Source organism: Anastrepha ludens, chromosome 2 (assembly GCF_028408465.1).
Source record: "Anastrepha ludens isolate Willacy chromosome 2, idAnaLude1.1, whole genome shotgun sequence".
NCBI lineage: Eukaryota > Metazoa > Arthropoda > Insecta > Diptera > Tephritidae > Anastrepha > Anastrepha ludens.
In genome coordinates this window covers 181,965,006-181,986,864 of record NC_071498.1, presented here as the reverse complement: position 1 = coordinate 181,986,864, position 21,859 = coordinate 181,965,006, and the positions used below count along the sequence as shown (strand labels likewise).

Sequence of the window (21,859 nt, the reverse complement as noted above, 5' to 3'; positions counted from 1 at the left end):
CTGCTAATTATACCTGTCAATGTAATACCAACTGGTACGGAAATATGCCACAGATGAAAGCAGTATTTCAATGAATTGCTCAATGAAGAATATCCAACTAACGAAATCTCAAAACTATCGTACGTCGAGGGCCCATTCCGCAAATAGCATCCGAAGAGATTTAACCAGTGTCAACTAAAATCACAAATGATAAAGAAGCAGGGCCGAACAACAGCTGATGTACGGAAAACTTTGTGTCCAACGGGTACCAGTTACCTAAAATCTTTATGGAATGTTATACTCTTCGGGAAAATTCCAAACAGCTGACGCAGAATGTTCATCGGCAGATTGTGGCAACTTCAGATCAATCAGGTCAATGAGTCAATCTTTCAAGATTTGGGAGCGAGTGCTAAATACTAGACTACGTGAGTTGATAGAGATCAGTAAAAATCAGTGTTACTTCTTAGTAGGCAAATCCAAATCTGATGCTATCCGGGGAAAAAGAATATTAACCGAGAAGTATGGGGAAAATAAGCAAAATCCCTATTTTATTTTTATAGATCCAAAGCATTGAACAGAGTACCCAGCAAGCTATTATGCCAGACCCTCAAAGCACAAAATGTACCAGAATACTACGTCAAACTAATATAGGACAATTATGGCAAGTGTAACTATAGAAGTTAGAACAGTATCTGGCGAAAGGGCTGGGTTTGCTGTAAAAGTAGGGGTACACTAAGGTTCCACACCTAGCCATTTTATATTTTACCTGGTCATGGACTATATAATCGCCAACACTCAACGCGAAGACCTGTAGACTATATGTACTGTACTATTGTGCTAGTGGGCGAAGATTTATACGATATTAAAGCCACCCTCAATCAGTGTGGCTCATGTGTTGCGAGTATCCAATTCAACATCAAAAACCAGAGGTCTCCATGTTTAAGTACTTAGTATCCATTGTGTCAAATACCGGAGAAGTCAAAGAAGACGTACAGCATAGAGCTAAGTCAGCATGGTTAAAGTACTAACCGGCGTGCTATGCGACAGAAGGATGCCGCTCCATCTAAAAGATAATATCTTTAAAACGGCTGCGGACGCCACCCTGACATATGGAGCTGAATCATTGTCATTGTTTCCGTGAATTCCCAACGGAGCATAGGGCATCGACAACCCCTACGCGCCATCTCGTGATTACTCGATTACTGAATAAGGCCCTCACTTGCTATCTCGCGATCCACAGCTATTTTCCAGGTTTTCCTGAAGCGCCTGAGATGTTATGGTTTCTTTCTGATGAAAAAATCTTGATCAAGGGCAATGATAGAAAGACGTACACCCGAAGTTTCCAGCTACTGTTATGGTTTTAGGCGTTGCGAGCCACAAAAGGCATGTCATGCTTGGCCTACCAGGCCTCTTATAAGCGACTGATTAAAGCGGTGGTAATTTTACAGGTAGAGCTACTGTACAGCAGCACCGAAAAAACATTCGACTTTAAGAGCCTAACCTTTAAATTGGAAGTTAGGTTGCTATTTCGCCATACAGGCCACACTACCAACATCGCGAATGCTCCTTTGGCTTTTTCGATTCGGAAGCATATGTTTACCCCTGTGCGACCGCCCGGGACAACTCTGCTGTCGAGGTATGTAAACTCCCCCACTGTTTCGATAAGGTTGTCCGCAATCTCTTCATAGGTTCTCTATGAAGCGAGGAACCCATTTTTTTAAGATCGATTAGGCGATGTGGCAAGAGGCATATGCAGTCAGCATAGTCGCTGAGTTGTAGCGTGCTAATCATCGTCCATTTAAGACCGCAGTTGTGAAGAGCGCTTAAGGCTTCTTCGAGGACTCTTCTATTACTAAGAGGAATAACACGGGCGATAGAAACCATCTTTGGCGAACTCCGCTTCGAACTTCAAATGGTTCGGATAGCTTACCCTTCTCCGGCACACGGCATCTGGCGCCACCATACAGAGCTGAATGCTGGGCTCTAAAATAGCGCCACGAAAGAAAACTTCAAAAAGCAGAAAAGAAAATGCTGAGATGGACCACAATATTGAACAAAGTACCAAACCGATGCATTCGGGGAAGCCTTTAAATCACGCCGATTAATCAAAAAATACAAAAGCGCCATCTTCAGTGGAACTGTTGTGTCCAGAGGAAACCTGAAATCGAACTGATAAAGTCAGGTCTGAACATCATTAAAGCGCCGAGGAAGCCAGGGCGATCCAACATACATGAACGTAGCAGATCGAAAGCGACATGTAACGTGCGAATTTAAACACCGAGATGAGCCAGGATCGAAAAAATTGGTGATTGCTAACTAAAAGAGCTGACCCCAAGTAGGATGGTGACAAAAGCAAGGAAGAAGAGGAAGAATGAAGATGAATGAAACAATTAACAAAATGATTGCTTGTGTACACTTTTACGACATGGCATTGTTAAGCTCTGTTTTGGAATTGGACAAATCGCACCAGTTCTGAACCAGACTCTGGTTTCACCAATTCAGAGTTTTGCTGCGTAATAATTTTAAATCCAAAGCAACCAATACTTGAAACACTCTGGAAAATGCCATACACCATTTAGTCGCTTGCCATAGACGTTTAATTTTTTGAGTCTTCACTCCACATTTGGCAAGCAGATGCTCTTGGTCATCCTATTCTAGATTGTGGTAGATAAGCTTCAGAGTCTTGCATATGCCAACAATAATTTTCTGCCTAAAATCAATCAATTTTAAATTTTTCCTAATAGTTTCCTGAGCGTGTGGCCAATTCAATAAAGAAAGATAAAACATTTATCGAAATAAAAACCAACAAAAATAAATGCTGTTATTGTAGGCCAAGCAAATGGCAAATTGGCAGATGTAAATTTCTTTGGAAAATTTACAAAATTGTGATAAATGTCCTGTAAACTGCAATGAACGAAAATCGGAAATTCTTAGAATGCAGAAAATTGTCGAATTGTCGGTGGGAAAACTTTATTTTCTATATAAAGTCAATGAGTAGAAAAAAATGAAATGTTGCTTATTTCTGCATTTTTTGCTAGAAAAAGTTTAAGTTGATGGAATAGAGTTTTGTATGTATATGTGAACATAAATATGTATGGATATATGCATGTATGCATGTGTGTTAAGGGACAGGTTATTTTGCAGCTTCGCAAGTTTCCACTATTGTAAGTTGAATTTCGACACTGTGTAGAGATAATAGCAGTGAAGTTCCGCAGATGTGGCAAATTTAAGCGAAACATCTTCGCAAAGAATGCAAGTAAATCTTTTTTATATTTTATTGTAAAACAACATATTTGTGCCCAGCTACTTCAAAAGTCACAGAAACTCCCACTACCAATATTATCCATCGTGGCCCAAAATTAATCACCTTATTGGAAGATTTATAATATTTGTAAATGGCGTCGAGTTAGACAGCTGCAGTATACAACAAACAAGCATGGAGCGTGTAAAGGTCAGAATAAAGATTTCCATTGCTCAAAAACAAAATTTAATGATTAATTTTGCGCCAACCTGTATTATATTTAATTCGAAAAATAAAATCTTTTAAAAAAGCGAAAACCATTTTAAATTTTGAAGTTCCGATTTCCAAATTTTCAAAAACAAAATTGGATGATTAATTCTGCGCCACCTTGTATTATATTTAATTCCAAAAATAAAATCTTTTAAAACAGCGATCACCATTTCAAAATTTGAAGTTTCGATTTCCAAATTTTCAAAAACAAAATTGGATGATTAATTCTGCGCCACCTTGTATTATATTTAATTCCAAAAATAAAATCTTTTAAAAAAGCGATCACCATTTTAAATTTTGAAGTTTCGATTTCCAAATTTTTAAAAACAAAATTGGATGATTAATTCTGCGCCACCTTGTATTATATTTAATTCCAAAAATAAAATCTTTTAAAAAAGCGATCACCATTTTAAACTTTGAAGTTTCGATTTCCAAATTTTCAAAAACAAAATTGGATGATTAATTTTGCGCCACCCTGTATTGTATTTATTTCGAAAAATAAAATCTTTTGAAAAAGCTATCACCATTTTAAAATTTGAAGTTTCTATTTTCAAATCGAGTTAGGCAAGTAAGTATATTCGGATAGTCGTATGATAGGTTTTTAAAAAGTAATATTAATAGGGTCAAAATGTGTCCTACTACTCTTAATTGCTTCCACCTGGTATGCTTTGACTACTGATATTTACAAAGCGTATGCACATCCTGATATTTCATAGGTTTTTTAAGGTCACCATAACTAAATATTTGGCATCATAAAATAAAATTAAAGAAAATCGTGTTATGAAAAACAAATATTTTTATGAAAGCTCTTAACAAAAAAAAAAATGGTAATAATAATACTTAAAGTTACTTAAATTTATGTAGCGAATAATACGGTTTGAAGCTGTCGATCGTGGGTATTGATTCTCCATTTCTAGAAATTCATTTAGTTCAAAATATGGCCTTGCCCTTTATTTTAGTTACAAAATTGCCGTTCCAAATGCCTCGAGAAAAAATCGTTGTTTAAAATTTATTACAAAGTTGCAACATTTCAACTAAAGGTTAACAACTAAATTTCATTACAATATTCAATCATAAAGCAATATGAATTACTCATTGGATTCACAGCCATTCATTGCTTTAAAATGAGCACTAATTTTATATTCTCAACAATTTTCCTTATAACTACACATCATAATAATTTTTTACGCGCTTACGCCCAAACTGAAAAAGCAAAGCGACAGCAACAACTAATATTGTCAGAGTGCTAAACGAAGTCTTCAAAAGGCATTTGAAATAACAACCAGACTTGATAATTCTCAGACTAGACGCGGCATAGTAAAGCATAATTGCAGCGGTTATGAGCTCGCACTGAGTGCGAATTATGTTTTTTTTACCAATCTACCAGCCTACCTTCGTATACACATTCATGGTTACACACACACACTTGGCATGCGTAAATTGTAAGAGGGGATTGTTTTTAGTCAAGCTTGTGGTTTTTGTTGTTTTTTTAGCGCACAAAAGCAAATAACCAAACCTATCGCCTGTAATGGTACATGCCATAACTAATGGGTGTGCTGCCCATGGCACGTTCGGTGGCCTTCTCAATGCTCGCATGAACGCACCGATAACAGCACACATAGGCCAAACATCACTTGAATAGTATGCGTCGAAAGGCGCGTCTAAAGTCCTTATTGAAGATGGTGTAAATGGCCGGATTCAAGGCGGAATTCATGTAGCCCAGCCAGAATGCGATGGCAAAAGCGGAGTCTGGTATATTGCAGAAGCTGCCACAGGCTGGCACCAGTATGTAGAGAAAGAAGAATGGCAGCCAGCAGGCAATAAAACTGCCCATAATTAATCCCAATATGAGCGTGGCTCGTTTTTCTTTCTTCCGTGCGATGCGTCGTTTCTCCTTTTCGGGATCACGCGGCTTTTGCACCTTCGGTATTGCTGGTTCCAGTTCGGCTTTCACCACTTCGGAGGGTTTTAGTGTTTTCGATGTCGCCACTACTGTGGCCGTTGCTTTTGCCTCGTTTCGTCGTGCTTGGTTCGCCGTTTTTCGGCCGAAAATCGGTTGACACAGTCTGAATTTCAGCGGCTTAACCACTGCACAACGACTCACCACACCTGAATCGGAGCTGGATGGATCAAATTCGCTAACCATGTCGGTGTCAATGCCTACGGAGAGTGCACGACACCGTCCTACGATGGGCGATACGCGCAATTCGTTCGGCGATGCACCCAATCCCGCTGCACCACCGCTAGCATTCGGTGTGGTCAACGTCGCTCCAGTAGCGCTGGTATTAGACGCTGCGGCGCCGTGTTGCGCTGCTGTAGCCGTCCCACTTGTCATGCCATCTGTGGCCAACGGCGTCCCGCTATCGTTATTATTATTGTTGGAAGTTCCTGAATTGCCTGTCACTGCAGCGGCCATAGACGGCGGCACGGGCACATTTAGAGCACCTCGACTCGTCGCTATCGTACTTACTTTGAGTGTTTCCTTGTCTGCTGCGGATAGTGTGCAGTTAGGAGAACCGGGCGTGAGCATGCTGAGCGGGGACGGTACACTTGAGTTGCCATTGGGGTAGACGAGTGGATGCGGTTCCATGTCGGCTGCCTCCGATGTGGAGATGTCCGATGCGAGATCGCACGTAACAGTTGGTATCTGCATTGGCAGCGAGGCGCTGTTCGGTGGTGTTTCGATGGTGGCTATCTGACGCTGCTGATTCATTTGCAGCGCGCTTATCGCGCTGGACGAAGGCATCGGAATGGTGCCTTTCTTGCCGATAGTGGTGAAGCTAGTGACCTGTAAGAGAGAAAAGTAAAAAATAAGTTGTTAGAAAAAGTATGGCGAAGTGTAGGATATAATCTGTATGAAGTTGTTTGCAAGGAAGTATGAAAAACTGAAATATTTTTGGCAAATACTAGGCTTTTTCGTACTTATCCGAGTGTCTAATATATCTGATTATTATTTTTCAAAGTGGAACAAATACTTAAGTATTCGTAATATTGATGGCGCGTGGGTATTACCATTTTTAAATGGGAAACAGTGAACTAAAAAATTATTTAAAAAAAAGTTTTACTAAATGTAAATATTAACATTTTAAATATCAGTGTGGCCTTTTCTGAATCCACCGTCAATGTATCAAATAGTAGGAATTTTAGTAGTTTCAATAATCTCCGAAGAGTAATGAGAAATTTCTACTATATACTTCACCAATTGAAGCTACACTCATACCACGTTTCGTTTTCACAGAACTCCAACTCACAAAAATTTGCTCACTCTTATTGGATTGTTTATTATGCCGAGATATTATACACATATTAATATGTATGTACGTATTTATATTCATAATCTAGTACAAATAACTGTACATTAGATAACTGGGACGTGCTTAGCAATTATTACTAGAGTGTGTGAGCCTTCCTAAGGATTCACATACAAAATAAAATGAATATTTAATACATTGCGATTGCTTTGCAAGCATTCCTTCGGTGCTGCCATGTATGGTCTCATGAGAAATCACATTTCAATGTTTGGCGCTAATACTCTGCGTTTGCACAAAGAACCACATACATTACACATACACAACATTAAGAAAGTATTTTAGATTTACAAGCAAAAAAGACAGACGATAAGATTGCGCATAAGTAAACAGATTGCGCCACGAAAATGATTGAGACCTGAACTCATTCCTACGACAATGCATGTGTGTATGTATGTGTGATGTGTCGAAAGAAACGAATGTTTTACAAATTCCAATACTAGCAGCATGTCTTTGCTCGTTACTGTTGTTTTTTTTCTGCAATGAAAAGCCCAACATATCAGCGAAAATTCTCTGTATGAGCAGGTATTTAATACTGGATGGAGAGTGTTTAGAATTGTACCAGTTGCGGAGTAAGGGGTCACTGTATAATATAACGGCGGGCGCCGTAGCTGGATGGGTTGGTGCGTGACTACCATTCGGAATTCAGAGAGAATGTAGGTTCGATTATTGGTGAAAGATCAAAATTAAAAAAAAAGTTTTCTCTAATAGCCTTTCATTCACTCGTCGACGAATCAGTGCGTGCCTTCGCTTAGTCCAAGCGGAACATTCTCCACCCATATTCAATCAAGGGAGGAGTCGACCGGGGGCAAAACTTGGGAACAGGGCTTGGTTGACATATTCACGGATGGCTTGAAGTTGGACGGTAGGGTTGGAGGAGGAGTATTCTGCAAAGAGCTCCCCATAATACTCAAATTCAGGTTACCGGATCACTGCAGTGTGTTCCAAGCAGAGGTGGCCGCAATTAAAGAAGCAGCTGTCTGGCTACTTACTTGCGTAATAACTGTTAAGAAGGTAAATATTTACTCCGATAGCCAAGCGGCAATTAGGGCCCTAGGCTCTATTATGGTGCCTTCGAAACTGGTCGGGGAATGCCTGGTCTCTCTCTCGATTGCATCAGAATTCTTCGATATAAAGATAATTTGGGTACCTGGTCACAGTGGCTTTGCTGGAAACTGCGAAGCCGACGAGCTGGCCTGGCAAGAGACCTGTGAGGCGGTGTGCTCGCGAAAGGAGAGGATCGCGATGTCCTTGACAACCTGCGCTCTACTCTTGGAAGGATGTGCTTTGCACCAACTCAGCGAGCGCTGGGTAAGTACACGAACGTGTAAGGTGCGAAGTTCTTCTGGCCATGTTTGGATAGGAGGCATTCGAGAGATATTCTGAGGATGACAAAATCTCATCTCTCAAATTTCGTGGGCATTCTCACGGGGCCCTGCCCGCGGGGTATACATGCCGTGAGACTCGGAATCACTTCTAGTCCTTTTTGCGTCAGCTGTATAGAGGATGAGGTGGAATAACTTCAGCACCTGCTCCTCAGCTATGCAGCTCTCGCGGGACTAAGATTCAAGCAACTCCGTTCTCACTTCTTTTCTGCGACTGTTGATATAGCATGTATTGAAAACAAAAATCTGATGAACTTCATCAGCAGCATAAAGAGGTTAACACAACCGCAGACTAGTCACCGTTCATAGCCCACAAACACTCAATCTTCCCCATCCCTTTCCCTTTCGTCCTTTTTTTCTTCAGCTCTTTTTCCCCTCTTGCAATGGTATCACAAAGGATGAACCGAACTTCTTTCGACCAAGTGGGCCCACTCTGTGGGCAACCATCACTACCTAACCTAATAGCGGTTGCCTCTCGGCAGGCAATGGTGTATTTCTGCCATGAAATTGCTTCCATCCAGCTTTAAACGTAATAAAAATGGGTATGTATATGAAATTTCTAAAAATAAAATCATATATACTTGAACAACAAATTTTACGAAATGAAAAATAAAATATGTGTAATATTTTATTTATGCAAAATACTTTTAAAATGTTGATCTACACATTTTTGTTCTCTTTTTAAACTCATCAAAAACTGCTGCTTTTCGCTACAAATTAGACTAGGCCTACTGGTTCGTTAATTAAATGAATGAATGAAAACGAGGCTTGCATTACTCATGGCCTTTTGTGTCCTCCACTCGTCATGGTATCTCATCCTAGTTCCCTTAATAAATAAAAGTAAATGTAAGAACTGAGTTGGGCTGAGCGTAAGTGCTTTTTATCTGGTCGCATTTGGCCGAGATCCCTCAAGCTTCTTCACGCTTTAACGTCATATTCGAGAAGAAGGTGTGCTGTATCCTGAAAAGATGACTACGCAAACTTCTTTAAATGGTATGACCCTGATGCATAGGCGGACAATTGACATTTTGTAAGATATGTCCATGTTAAAAGAAACAGTTTCTGGCACTGAAGAAAGATAGAAGACGAATTACTTCAGCTGCAAAGCAAGCAGGTAGTAAAGTAGTTCAGGACCAGTGAATTTGCCTCCATGGTTCTTGCATTTCCAATTTACTGCATATAGTGTTAATACGTATGTGCATTAGGGTGATCATAATTTGTATGAGGCGAAAAACACATTCATTCCAACTACTAAATATGAATTTTGATTTTGAATTTTGAGGATTTAGAAGCTTTATATGTAAAAGAAAAACATTTTCTTTTTGGTTATTTTTCAAGATTTTCAGATTTCAGATTTTTTTGTTTATTTTTGTATAATAATCTAGACCACGCTCTGTAATGTCAGCAAGTTTGTTTGTGGAATCCCGATAACCTTTAAAGTTGTAGTCAAATGCTTTCGGCAAATCAGTGAAAAAAACAGTTTTTGAGAAGTAGAGGAGTGTTAGAGCTTTAAAAGAGTAGTTCATTGCTCTAATTTCCTGATTCACATCGACTTCTAGAGTCGTTATGCTTCTAACAGTTCCGATTATCCATAGAGTTTAAAACGTAAAGATCTAACAACAATGCAGACGTTGTTTGAAAAATAAAGAAAACTAAACATAACTAAAAAAAAAAAACATTTGCCGTTCGGAGTTGCCTTAAAACTGTGGAACAACATCAGGACGCACACCACAAATGGAAGGAGAGCCAATTATATATGCATATATTAGAAAAAAAGTAATATCTCGAACGTCGGGCTTAAGTTGGAAGCTTTGAATTTTATCCGATCTCATTCGGTAGAAAATACAGAAAAATGGTTTTTTGATAACTTACTTTTTCTAAAGGAAGAAATTTAAAATTAGCGACCATCCTAATTTACATACCAACGTAATTTACATTGACATTTGTATGTATGTACGCATGTGCGAATTTATATTTGAATATGTCGGTTTCGACCATAATGAGCTGCAAACACAAATTGGAAATCCATTTGACAATAAATACAGGCTTCATCGTGCAAATTCATTAATAATCCGCACAGCGAATACTCCAACAAAAGTTAACCATAAGCGAATTCCCTATGGCGGCAAAATGAATAAGAGGCAAAAAACACAGTAAGGAAAAAAAAAACGCCAAGCAGTACAAATGTATCGAATTGGAAAATTTCCGATTACAATATAATATTTTTTTCGTGGTTTTTTTGGCGTAGTCGATTTCATCATACTGCTGTAGTTGTTGCTGTAATTGACATATTACTACGCTTGGAAGTTCATTTATCAGCGTTATTCGAGTATGAGCGACTACGTCAAAGTAGCACGTACGCCATTTTTCATTACTCGTAGTCTCTGTCATTAAAATAAGCAAATAAAAAAAAAGAGCATAATAATGAGCTGGGTTCGGTACATATCGAATTCTACTCGCAGGCGAACTGCATGCAAACCCACAACCCGTTTTCGTTGCTCTGACGTTCAAATTCTTTTTGTGCTTCCATAAGATATTCGAATTCATTGCACTCATTTATAACTCTGTCGACATACATCCCAGAAAGGTAATGAAAAAATACAAAACGTAGCAACTAAAGTGTAGCTGACATGGAAATCCGTTTGCCACTTAAATGTTCTGAGCACTCGATTGCTAATCACCACTTAAAGTAGCATTTTTAATGGGAATACTTGAGTAGTTTTTCTTGCCATTTTAGCTGAGATTCGATTTGCCAAATTTTGCAATTGGTTTTGGATTAGCTGCTTCTAATATCGCTTACATTATTTTAAGTGGCTTCTAAGCTGTAATAAACTTTGGCCAATAAACTTAGATTTAGCTGCAGCTGTCATCAGGAGTTGTTTGAGTGTGCAAAGTTCTTAATTGCCATAATTAATCAGGATGACTTGTTTAGTACTCTAAATTGAAACTTAAAAAATTTAGCTTTTTCATACATAAAACCATAGAAAAACATCTAAATTGTCAGCATAAATTTCTTTGCAACTAAAGGATTAATTGGTTTTAGTTGTATGCGGTAATTCATGTTTCTCTAAATATCTCGGCCGTCTCAACCGAATGGGTTGGTGCATGACTACCATTTGTTAGTGCCTCCTTTTTTTATATAGTCACATACCTGTGCTCCCATTACCAACAACACACACCTCCCCATTCTCTCCTTACCTCTCCTACTTATATTTTTACACCTCTTCTTCACGTTTTGCTCCCTTACTAATCTTTTCTTCAACGACATTATCTAAACCAATCTTTTGGTGTATACTTTATTTTGACGCTGACGGCATAGGTTAGGTTAGTTTGACCTGGCACATAGACCTATTGATCCTTAGTATTACCATATGGAGCTAGACCCTTACGTTTCTTTGTAGTAGACATTTGGTAATACGTCCGCGTCTTTTGCGAATCTAAGTAATCATTGGAGCTCTATCCCCGAGAGGTTTTCTAACTTCTCATATTGTAAAGCTCCTAAGCATTTTAATCTGGTTCTAGCTAATGCAGGGCAAGAACATAGAAGGTGTTCTAGCGTTCCCCTCTCTTCCAATTCATTGCAAAATCTGCAGCTATCGTTGCTTGTAATTCCTATCTTGTATGCGTGCGTCGCTAGCAAATTGTGGCCTGTTAGTATACCTACGATAGGTCTGCTTTCTTTTCTAGGCAGGGCTAGTACGAATCGGACGTATTTATCTGCACTCTGTGTGTACATGATTTTCATGCCTCTTCTCCTATTGTTGTTCGGGATTTCTTCGTTTGGACCCTATAACTAATGCCTATTGAGCTTTGTCCGAATGTTTTACCGGTAAATTCTCCTGTCGCGCTGAGTCTTCCGGCAGATTCTTTCTTTCATTCTATTCTTTCAAGCGCTGCCGTTGGAGTAGTTCTCAATGCACCTGTTGTGCAGAGTGCAGCAAGTGCTGACGGCATTTACACTTAACGAAATGATGATAGGGTAAAATGAAGTGAATTAAAAATTTGTATTTTTAATGTCTGAAGAAAATGTATTTTTTTATTTTTAATATGCAGCTTATCTTAGTTCTTTGATTTAACCAAAAATCAATTATGGTGAATATTTAAGCAACAGAAATTAACAAAATAATTTCACGAAACGACACAAGGGTGATAGGGCCAAATACAAGAAACTGACAAGTTTTATAAAAATTAACCGATTAGGATTAACGCCAGCATTTCAATATTTTGTGGATGAGCTCTTGGTAATTATGACTTACTATAGTCGTCATGGTATTGAATCCATCGCTTCGTGACGGTGTTTTGATCAATCCGACACCACTAAGCTCGGATTACAACTTTCAATTGTTTAACATTATCAAGTTGTCACCCATTTTTGAGAAGTTAGGTTATTCGAGTAATGGGATTCCATGGGATTTAAAAAAAATGTAGCTTTTTTCTCTCTGTTCTGTGAACTGCTGCGTTATCCTGTTGAAATACGAGGTTTGTTAAAAAAATATCGCGAATTTTGAATTCTCGCAGGTTACGCATATTCGAATTTCGAATTTTTTGTGGCGATATATTGGTACTTATGTCTCTCACTCATGCCGACGAGTTCGGCCCTTTTGAATGTTCAGTTAATTGTTGACAGCTGCTTTGCTCGCACGTGTTTCGGCTCGTCTTCGATTTTTACCTATTCAAAAAGATGAATCAAAGAACCAGTATCAAATTTTGTGTGAAAAATGAAATTAAGTCTGCGGATGTATTCCGAATGTTGACTGTATCATACGGAGAAGCTACTTTGGACCAAAGCAACGTTTATCGGTGGTACAAAATGTTCTCAGAAGGCCGAGAAGATGTGAACGACGAAAAGCGTGCCGGACGCCCGAGCGCTTCAACAACAGATGAAAAAATTGATGAAGTGAAGGAAATGGTATTGGCCAATCGTCGAGTCACCATTAGAGAAGTTGCTGAGGACCTAGATATATCGATTGGCTCGTGTCATTCGATTTTGTTCAATGATTTGGGCATGAGACGGGCCGCTGCAAAATTCGTAACAAAACTGCTCTATTTCGACCAAAAGCAGCATCGCATGAACATTGCTAATGAGATGTTGGACTCTCTCCGCGACGACCCAAATTTGCTCAAGATGGTCATAACTGGTGACGAATCGTGGGTTTATGGTTATGACGTGGAAACCAAAGCTCAATCTTCTCAATAGAAGCTGCCGCACGAACCAAGACTGAAAAAAGCGCGCCAAGTTGGGTCGAATGAAAACGTTTTGCTTACCATTTTCTTCGATTGCAGAGGTCGTTGTGCATCACGAGTTCTTGCCACAGGGTAAAACGGTCAATAAGGAATATTATCTGCAAGTTATGCGCAATTTGCGAGAAGCCATCCACAATCTGCCTGAAACGCCTGGATTTGTGGAAGGCCAAAAATTGGCTCTTGCACCACGACAACGCCCCTGCTCACTCATCGTTACTTGTGCGCGACTTTTTAGCCAGTAACAACACACTTATCATGCCACATCCACCGTATTCCCCACATCTGGCCCCCTGTGACTTTTTCTTGTTCCCGAAACTGAAGAGGCCCATGAAAGGACGACGCTACGCTACGAGTGACGAGGTAAAGACGGCATCGAATGAGGAGCTGAAAGAGGAGATCGGAGATCCGGTAAATTTAAAGAAAATTCAAAGGGAATCCAAGTGTAGTACAATGGACTTAATTAATGTCTGAGTGCTGCACGTGCTAGTTGTTCCGACAAAAAAAAAAAAAAGAAGGAGCTGAACAAGATACAAAAAATGATTTTGTGAAGTGCTTCGAAGATTGGAAAAAGCGTTGGCACATAATGGGTTGAAGGGGATAAAATAGATTTTAATCAATAAATAAATAATTTTTGGAAAACACAAAATTCGCGATATTTTTTGAACAAACCTCGTATCTATTGCGGATCAATTACTTCATCCTCGAAGTCAATAAGGATCTCATCAGCTCTATGCATTTTTCGACATTCAATCGCAATTGACAGGTCTTCAAATTGAAGCTACTAAACAGACAATGCAAATTGCTCGGTACAAAACCAACGTCAGACCAGTCTTTTGCTAAGAAGCTGAATCGTGGACGCCAATTGAAGCAGATAAGGCAAAACTGCAATTTTTCGAACAAAAAATACTCAGAAAATGTTTTAGAGTAATTAAAGATACTCGCTGTGATCTTGCGTATATGGTGTAATGACGATATACACCAGCTTATAAATGGCAAAAATTCTATAGGTTTCATCACTGGATGGCTGGATCATATACCAAGAATGGACAGTACGAGGGCGCAGATGAAAACCAAGAACAATTTGGGCCGACGAACCAGACATCAAAAAACTTGAGATAAGGAATTGGAGAAAAGCTACTTTTGAGCTATTGCGCTGCAGACGATAGAATTACGAAATAGACATTCAACTCTCTTACTATGGACAGTGGACAGCGTGAAAGACCGCCAAAAAGATGGGCAGATGATGTTGATCCAGATTTACGCCTTATAAATGCTAGGAGAAGCGACTTAACGAGCCGACACGTATGGAGCGCGATTGGAAAGGAAGAATTGGTTCACCAGAGCTGTAATTGCTATGATGATGGATTTTGAGTTTTGAGTTTACATTGTATTGTGCTAAAATTAAGTTCGTAAATTTTGTAACCTCCATTCTGTAAATGTATTATAAAAGACTAAAAGTCTTATACATGCCAACATATCTTAGATAAATAAAAATAAATAAATGAATAATCCTAAATGTCTGTACCCCCCACCCTATATTCTATTTACATGTTCTTCCCCCCTCTTTGCCGCTGCAATCGCATCACAAGGGATTAATTTAATTTCTGGTTCAATGGGGCCCTCTCGTAGTCCAATCATCGTAAATATCGTTAACATAATGGAAAACGTTGAATCGGGCCAGTAGCTATTTATTTCATTACACCGAAACTAAATAATAGGCGGAAAACCATTTATGGTCCAATTTATAAAAAAAAAAAATAGTTTTGAACGAAAAAGATTGCCAGGAACAAAATAATGTTTGGTTCAAAACTCTACTCGTATTTGTACGATTGCAACGAAGCCGATTTAATTTGGAACGGGCGATGAAAAATGAATTGCATAGGACATTAAGACTCACCCGACTAAAATATTTAAATTTTAACCATTAGTAAAAGAAAATAGCAAAAATAACATCAATCACCATTATTCAAAAACTCTAGTTCCTGTTGAGCCTGGCTTGCTGTTCGCCATGAGGGAGGCTGCCAATATTCGTCTGTTGCTATTTTATCTAGCTAAAGTTCCGTTGCAACTAACAAATCATTTTGCCACCGAAGCAAAGCGTTTCCAATAGAAATCACAGCAGAATTTTCAACAGCTTTTCCAACAATATTTTCAACAGCTGTTTGACTTGCAGCGAATCGACAATACCTGCGTATACTTCTAGCCCTTGCTTACGTGATGGATGATTTGTATGCAGTTGCGGTGGCAAGTTGCAATGTCAGCTAATGCATGGCGATAACCCTATGATTCAGTAGTTTAATGCTTAGCTGTCGGCATATGCTGCGCTATGAAAAATTCAATGCACCAAATATGGGCTTTTTTTTTTTTTGAAAATCTGCACTAATAGCGGCAATTGAATGGTAGAAATGGCGCAACACCTGCGGAAATACCTCTACATATACGTTTCTAGGTTTGTATGCATAAGTGCGCATAAGTAGACATGTGTACCTATGTGTGCGTGTACGTACATTCAAAATGCCTACGGAGTCGTATGTGTGTGGTTGAGCAAATCCAATGTCTGTGTGCCTTGCTGATGCTGCTTATGCGTTGTTCAGACTCCATCAAGCGGGTGAATAATTGGAAAAAATGTTATAGTATTGCATACAAACTCTGCGATATCGACGTCTAATTTGTGCGCACCGGTTTACATGCTCGCGGCATAAATCGTTATGTGCATTTTTGGTTCGTTGCATTTGGCTTAGCAATTTTTGGCTTTTCGTGCGCGGAACTACGCTAAAAACGTCGGATTGCTGCAATAGGCTGAAGTGCCTTTAGACTTTCAACAAACAACCTGAATTTTAATGTAGTTGGCTGAAAATTGTGCATTATTGAAAAATCAAAATATCCAATAACACGAAAAAATTGTTTGTAAATATTAAACCCACATATTTATCCTCGTTTGAAATACGGAATCGCCAACAAAAAATGAGGTGTATGGATATGTGAGGTTACCCAAATTTTACCTCAGATGGCTGGGGCACATGTACAGAATGACCGAATGGCTACTAGTACAGCGTTCCATAGGCAAGTGGTTGGACGGAGAGATTGAGGGAGACCAAACAAACGCTGATTGATGAGGTCACAGCCGACTTGCGGAAAATGGGGATCACAAACTGGAAAGGCGTAGAAAAGGATCGATCGGAGATGGAGAATGGTGGTTGTGGAAGCAATGGTCTGCACAAGATTGTAGTACTATTGATGATGATGATGATATTATTGGAACTGTGATTTTAAAAAATTTTATGTTCGTTCGTTGCTTGCAGAAAAAAAAGGCAAGAAGCCTATAATAAAATACAAATAAGAGGAGGAAGAAGGGTAAACGTTCTCTTATTTCAAAACAATGCCCTCTTCCGTAAGGGGTTAGAGGTAGTCAGAGGCCCGAAAATGATGATTTTCAAAATTTTGTTTGCTAGACAATTGCTTTATTTTACAAAAATGCTATGTATTAATACATCATGTTTCAACTTGACTTTAGCAAGATTTCAAAAAAAAAAAATGTTTGTGGCTGTTTGTATGGAGCCCGTTTCTCCAGGAGTCCCTTGCGGTGATCATTACAAGTCCTTGGAGATTCATCTAAAATCAATCGGACAAGAGAAATTAGTTTTATTGATAGATAATATTGTGTCTGATCGAAGCTTTTTCTTTGAAATTAGGAAATATTTTTCAGATTTTCGAGAAAAAAATTGATAATTAATATTCTATCAGGTACGAGTGTTTTATGTTTTTCAAAAACAGTATAAATTGTATTGAAATCTACCAAGCGGTTTCTAAGTTACAGAGATTATCAATTCAAAAAACATAGTTTGGACATAAACTCATTTAAAGTTTTGCTATCGATTTATGGAGAATTATGCGAATTAATTAATTAGTTACACTGTGTCATTTATTCCTGGGCCATATAATACTCCTTCAGCCGGAATAGCAGCTTCTAAAATATCGATTTGCTGCTGCCTACGTAGCATTCTACCTTCTCGAGTATTATCGTTAGCGCGCGTATCTGCCACTTTCATGTGTCGGTTGCTTGCAGCTGCTGCTAGCTACTTGCCCTCGAACGCTCCGGAGCGCCCGAGCGCCTGAAAGCCCTTTGCTAATTGTTGAATAACTCGAAAAATATTTGTCGGATTCACTTAAAATATGCAATATACCCCTTATCCTATAACGCAAAACCATTTCGGGCTAGGTTTATAAAATGTTTTTTAATGGAGGAATGGGTAAGGCTTGGTCATTTTGGTCTCAAATGTCAATTACGCTTTTTCGCGCCTTAAACGTTGATGTACCCCCATGATGAAAAAGGTGAAAAGGGAATTCAAAATACAATTTAATTCCTCAAAAGTGATGGAATTGCCTTCAAAGTTCTCCTGTCAACTACAACGCACTTATGCCAGCGTTCGATCCATATTTCGAAACATTTCTAGAACTCTATTTTCGGTATAGCTATCACAGGCGTTTTCGATTTTTTAGTTACTTCCTTGCGGTTATTAAAATGAGTTCCCCGTAGTGGTTTGAGTCAAAAAACCAAAATAGCTCAGGTGAATTCGTTGGCTGTTGGATGGTATTCGTTTCGTTCTTTGCCAAAAATTCGCAGATTATGTGGCACTGCGCGACAGTGCTTATCATGAAGCAAAAGCCACGTCCGTTCCTATTGACACATTCACAATTTTAACACCCAATATTTCATTAATTATCATTTGGGAAAAAATCGATATGCAAGTGAAGCCATTCAAAAATAGAATGAAGCACATTCAGATGCAAAACAAGGAGTTTGGTTTGATCTGACTAGCCTGGGCTCGTTGCATTTATTGGTCTTCTTTTGGCCATGGGTGTAACTCACAATAATTGCAGAAAGCGGAAGTTTTGTTGCATTCGTATGCTTTGCCCATTTTTTAAGCAGCATTATCGTATCGTCGATTAAAAATGTTGACACGACATTTTCGTTTGGATAACGGTTCAACACGTGAATTTCTCTAAAGGACCGAAAAATCTGTGCCCGATCGTGATTTGTTGGGTTTTTTGAATGAAAACATCAAGGATAATTAGGATCCGCACCTATTGCAGATGAAGGGCTCCAGCTTCCCCGTGAGACCCGCGTAATACTGGCACAATTACGTTCTGGATACTGTAGCAGGTTAAACTCCTACTTATCCAGAATTGACCCCGACATACCAAACATATGTCCGGCATGTGAAGGCACCGCGCACGACACTAACCACCTTTTCACATGCCCTCTAAAACCTACTCATCCAACACCCCTCTTCCTCTGGACCCAACCCGTCGAAACAGCATGTTTCCTGGGCCTACCTTTAGATGAGCCAGACGAAGACGACCGGCGATATACCCTACACTGACGGGGCTTCTATTACTGTTAAAACAACAACAACAATCCGCTTGAAAATATGGCTATGGACGAGCAACTATTTTCACATCGAGGCCGAACTAAATTTACACAATATATTCCATCAACACCGGTGTGCCTGTGACTCCCAAACAAAATAGCTGCGCAAGGAAACGTGACAATGGTAGTACAATAACAGCCGCGAGATGAAATTTTTTTACGACTTTATCGAGCACATTGGCATCTTGCAAACATTGAAAATCTTATGAATAATCCAGCCGTTACTTCTCTATTCACTACTCGTTTGGCTATGGAATAATTTTTCAACAAACCAATTACTATGCCTGGGAATATTGTAGTCAACCAATCAACCGGAGATAAATTCACAGCTCACTGTAAAAATCCAGTATGTCAACAGCAATCAAAAATCTCTTATACATGTTTCACTAGCCTTCCACCGAATCAACTTTTTTTCCTTCAACCTTCTTCGAAATGAGTCAAAAAAAAAGAAGAAAATAAACAACAATTTTTTTCACAAATCAAAATATTGGCCAGACCCGTGTGTCCAGTCGAAAGTTTTAAAAAAGTGTCCAACGGAGGATTAAGAATATTCCAGCTGGTTGTGCATATTCCAGCTGGTTGTGCAAGTAAAAAAATTGCCTTGGATTATTACGTTGTTCTTAAAAGTAATTAAAAGGTACACAAAATTTCATAATTCTAGCACACATGGCAGTTGATTGAATTAAATTTCAACTTAAACTTAAAATTTGGTATTTTCATTCATGCAAAATAATTTGTTCATGATAATTTGCGGATGTTCAGTCGATCATCTAAGAATAAAAATCAACACAAAAGGCTTCTAGTTAAAATACCAGGCAACTTTAATGAGTTACTCCACAAAACGTCAGGACTTTGTTAGACTCAATTATGACCCAGCATTCGAACAATTTGCTTGCATCTATAAAAGTATGTAATATGGCCAGTTGCATATCAAATGAAAGCAAAAAGTGTAGGACATTTCTAAATAATTTTTGCCGGCAATTATATATTACTTCAAAAAGTTAGTATTTATCTCTAAGCGCGGCTTTATTTTACAAAAAAGTATATTTGTCACTCACCTGTTCGTTGTTTGTTTTACGCGGATGCTTTTTAATGCCGCGTCTCGCTCTCGCCTTGGCGGCAAAATAAATTCGTATGTAGACAAAAACCATTATGCAACTGGGTAAGTAGAAAGAGCCCAATGCAGAGTATAACACGTAACCGATGTCTTCGCTTAGCTGCAAATAAAAATGTTTTTGAGTAATTAGCGAAGATATTTATAACTATTGAATGAATATTTTCGATTAAATTACCCCCATAAACCTACCCTAACCTAAAGTTTTCTAACTCCACCTATCGTCTTTGAGTACTTCTCTTTATCTACAATTGGAATAGCGAAATATATCCACGCATACCAACAACTACTTTCAGTATATTGCAGCGTACTCAGAAAAAACAAAAAAAAGAAATACAAAAGCGAAAATGGCTGTGGCTTAAAGTAATCATTTTTTGAATATTTTAAAGGCGGAGCCATATGCAAGATGGCATTGCAGGCAATGCATATTAATTTACGTACGTATAGGCGTAAGAAATAAACTTGTGTGTGTATTGTTATACAAGTACATATGTACAAGCGATGACAGTGTGGCTGGATTAAATAATCGTAAAACTATTGTGGTATTGCAGACGGTGGCAACAGCTTTGCTTGAGGCAACGGACGAATGCGCTAGCAATTTGGCTTGAACGATAACGCATTTTATTTTTGTAGCAATTAAAAGTGTGTTTTATAACTGTTTTATGGTGTATAACTAATATACCTTTATTGCAGCTCATACTGACCACATTGCTCGCACACGAGTTGGATGCACCACGACTTCATATACAACAATTTAAATGGACGCTGGATTGGCACGTAGTCGAGCATAAGGAATAACAGAAGAGACCAAAAAAGGAGCAGCAACAACATAAAACGGCATATTTATTAAAAATTGCATGGCATGAAAATGAAATAAAATAAAATTAAAGTCACTCGGACACGTGACAACAGCACTGACAGTTTGATGAAGGCGAGTCGGAATTGGAATTGTATTTGTGGTAATAAATCTCGGCACCGGAAAGTGTACGTGGTAGAAAACACATAAAACAAGCAATAATCTTTGGGCTGCGCTTGTACGACGCAAAATAGCAAGAAATTAAGGTAAATATCCCTAAACGGTTTAAAAAATTAGATAGTGTGAAGCCACACACCGTTGGGTGTGCCCGTTAAACATTTATGGGCCATACACACACATATGGAAGAGCGTTTAAATAATTTAGGTGCATAGTTCTAAATTAGTTTGTATGTGAGTTTATGCACAAATAGTTCCAATAAACAGGACGAACGAGGAAGTGTTACCTATTCAAAGCACCATAACTTTTTTGTGTGAAATTAGTTTTTATTGACTTCCAAGACAAAATTGTTCAAAAAGGATTACAATTTTAACTTACATTCACTTTAGCTCGATATGATCACCTTTTGCCTTGACTAAAGCCTTCAAACGGTCAAAAAAAGAGTTGCATGCTGCTCGAATGTGATCTTGAGGTATTTTGGCCCATTCTCGTATAATCGCTTCTTTCAGCGCATCCATACTGGCATATTTTTTAGTCCTCACCTTGCTCTCCAAAATGGACCAGATGGAATAGTCCATCGAATTTGCGTCTGGCGAATTCGACCGCCATTGTGTAGACGAAATGAAGTTTGGGACATGATTTTTTAACCATTCTTGGTTCACGATCTTTATGAGACGGTGCCGAGTGCTGTTGGAACGTCCATGGTCTACGACCGAAATGTTTGCGTGTCCACGGCTCTAAGGCAGCTTCTAAAAATTTTGCCGATAGTAAGTCGCATTCACTTTGACACCAGGCTCGATAAAAACGAAAGCGTCCATCAGCGGTCACTGCGGCCCAAGTACTTGCGATGGGAAATTGCTTCGAGTGGCCATACGTGGGCTCAAATTCTCGTATGAGCGTTCGGTCAAGTAAA

General features: G+C 38.8%; 1 protein-coding gene across 1 annotated transcript; it reads right to left on the bottom strand.

Annotated features, from left to right (window-relative positions):
• Positions 1 to 4,354: 4,354 nt before the first annotated feature.
• On the bottom strand, positions 4,355 to 20,156 carry LOC128855995 (putative tyramine receptor 2). The gene is made up of 3 exons (XM_054091314.1): positions 20,151 to 20,156; positions 19,917 to 20,075; positions 4,355 to 6,278 (listed from the first exon to the last, which is right to left on the bottom strand). The coding sequence occupies exons 1-3, from the start codon at positions 20,154 to 20,156 to the stop codon at positions 5,121 to 5,123; spliced, it is 1,323 nt and encodes a 440-aa protein (XP_053947289.1). The 3' UTR covers positions 4,355 to 5,120.
• Positions 20,157 to 21,859: the final 1,703 nt, after the last annotated feature.

Coding starts and splice junctions, on each gene's coding strand:
- LOC128855995 (XM_054091314.1), bottom strand. Junction 6,279..19,916: donor GTAAAACAAACAACGAACAG/GTGAGTGACAAA, acceptor TCTCTCTTACAG/GTCACTAGCTTCACCACTAT.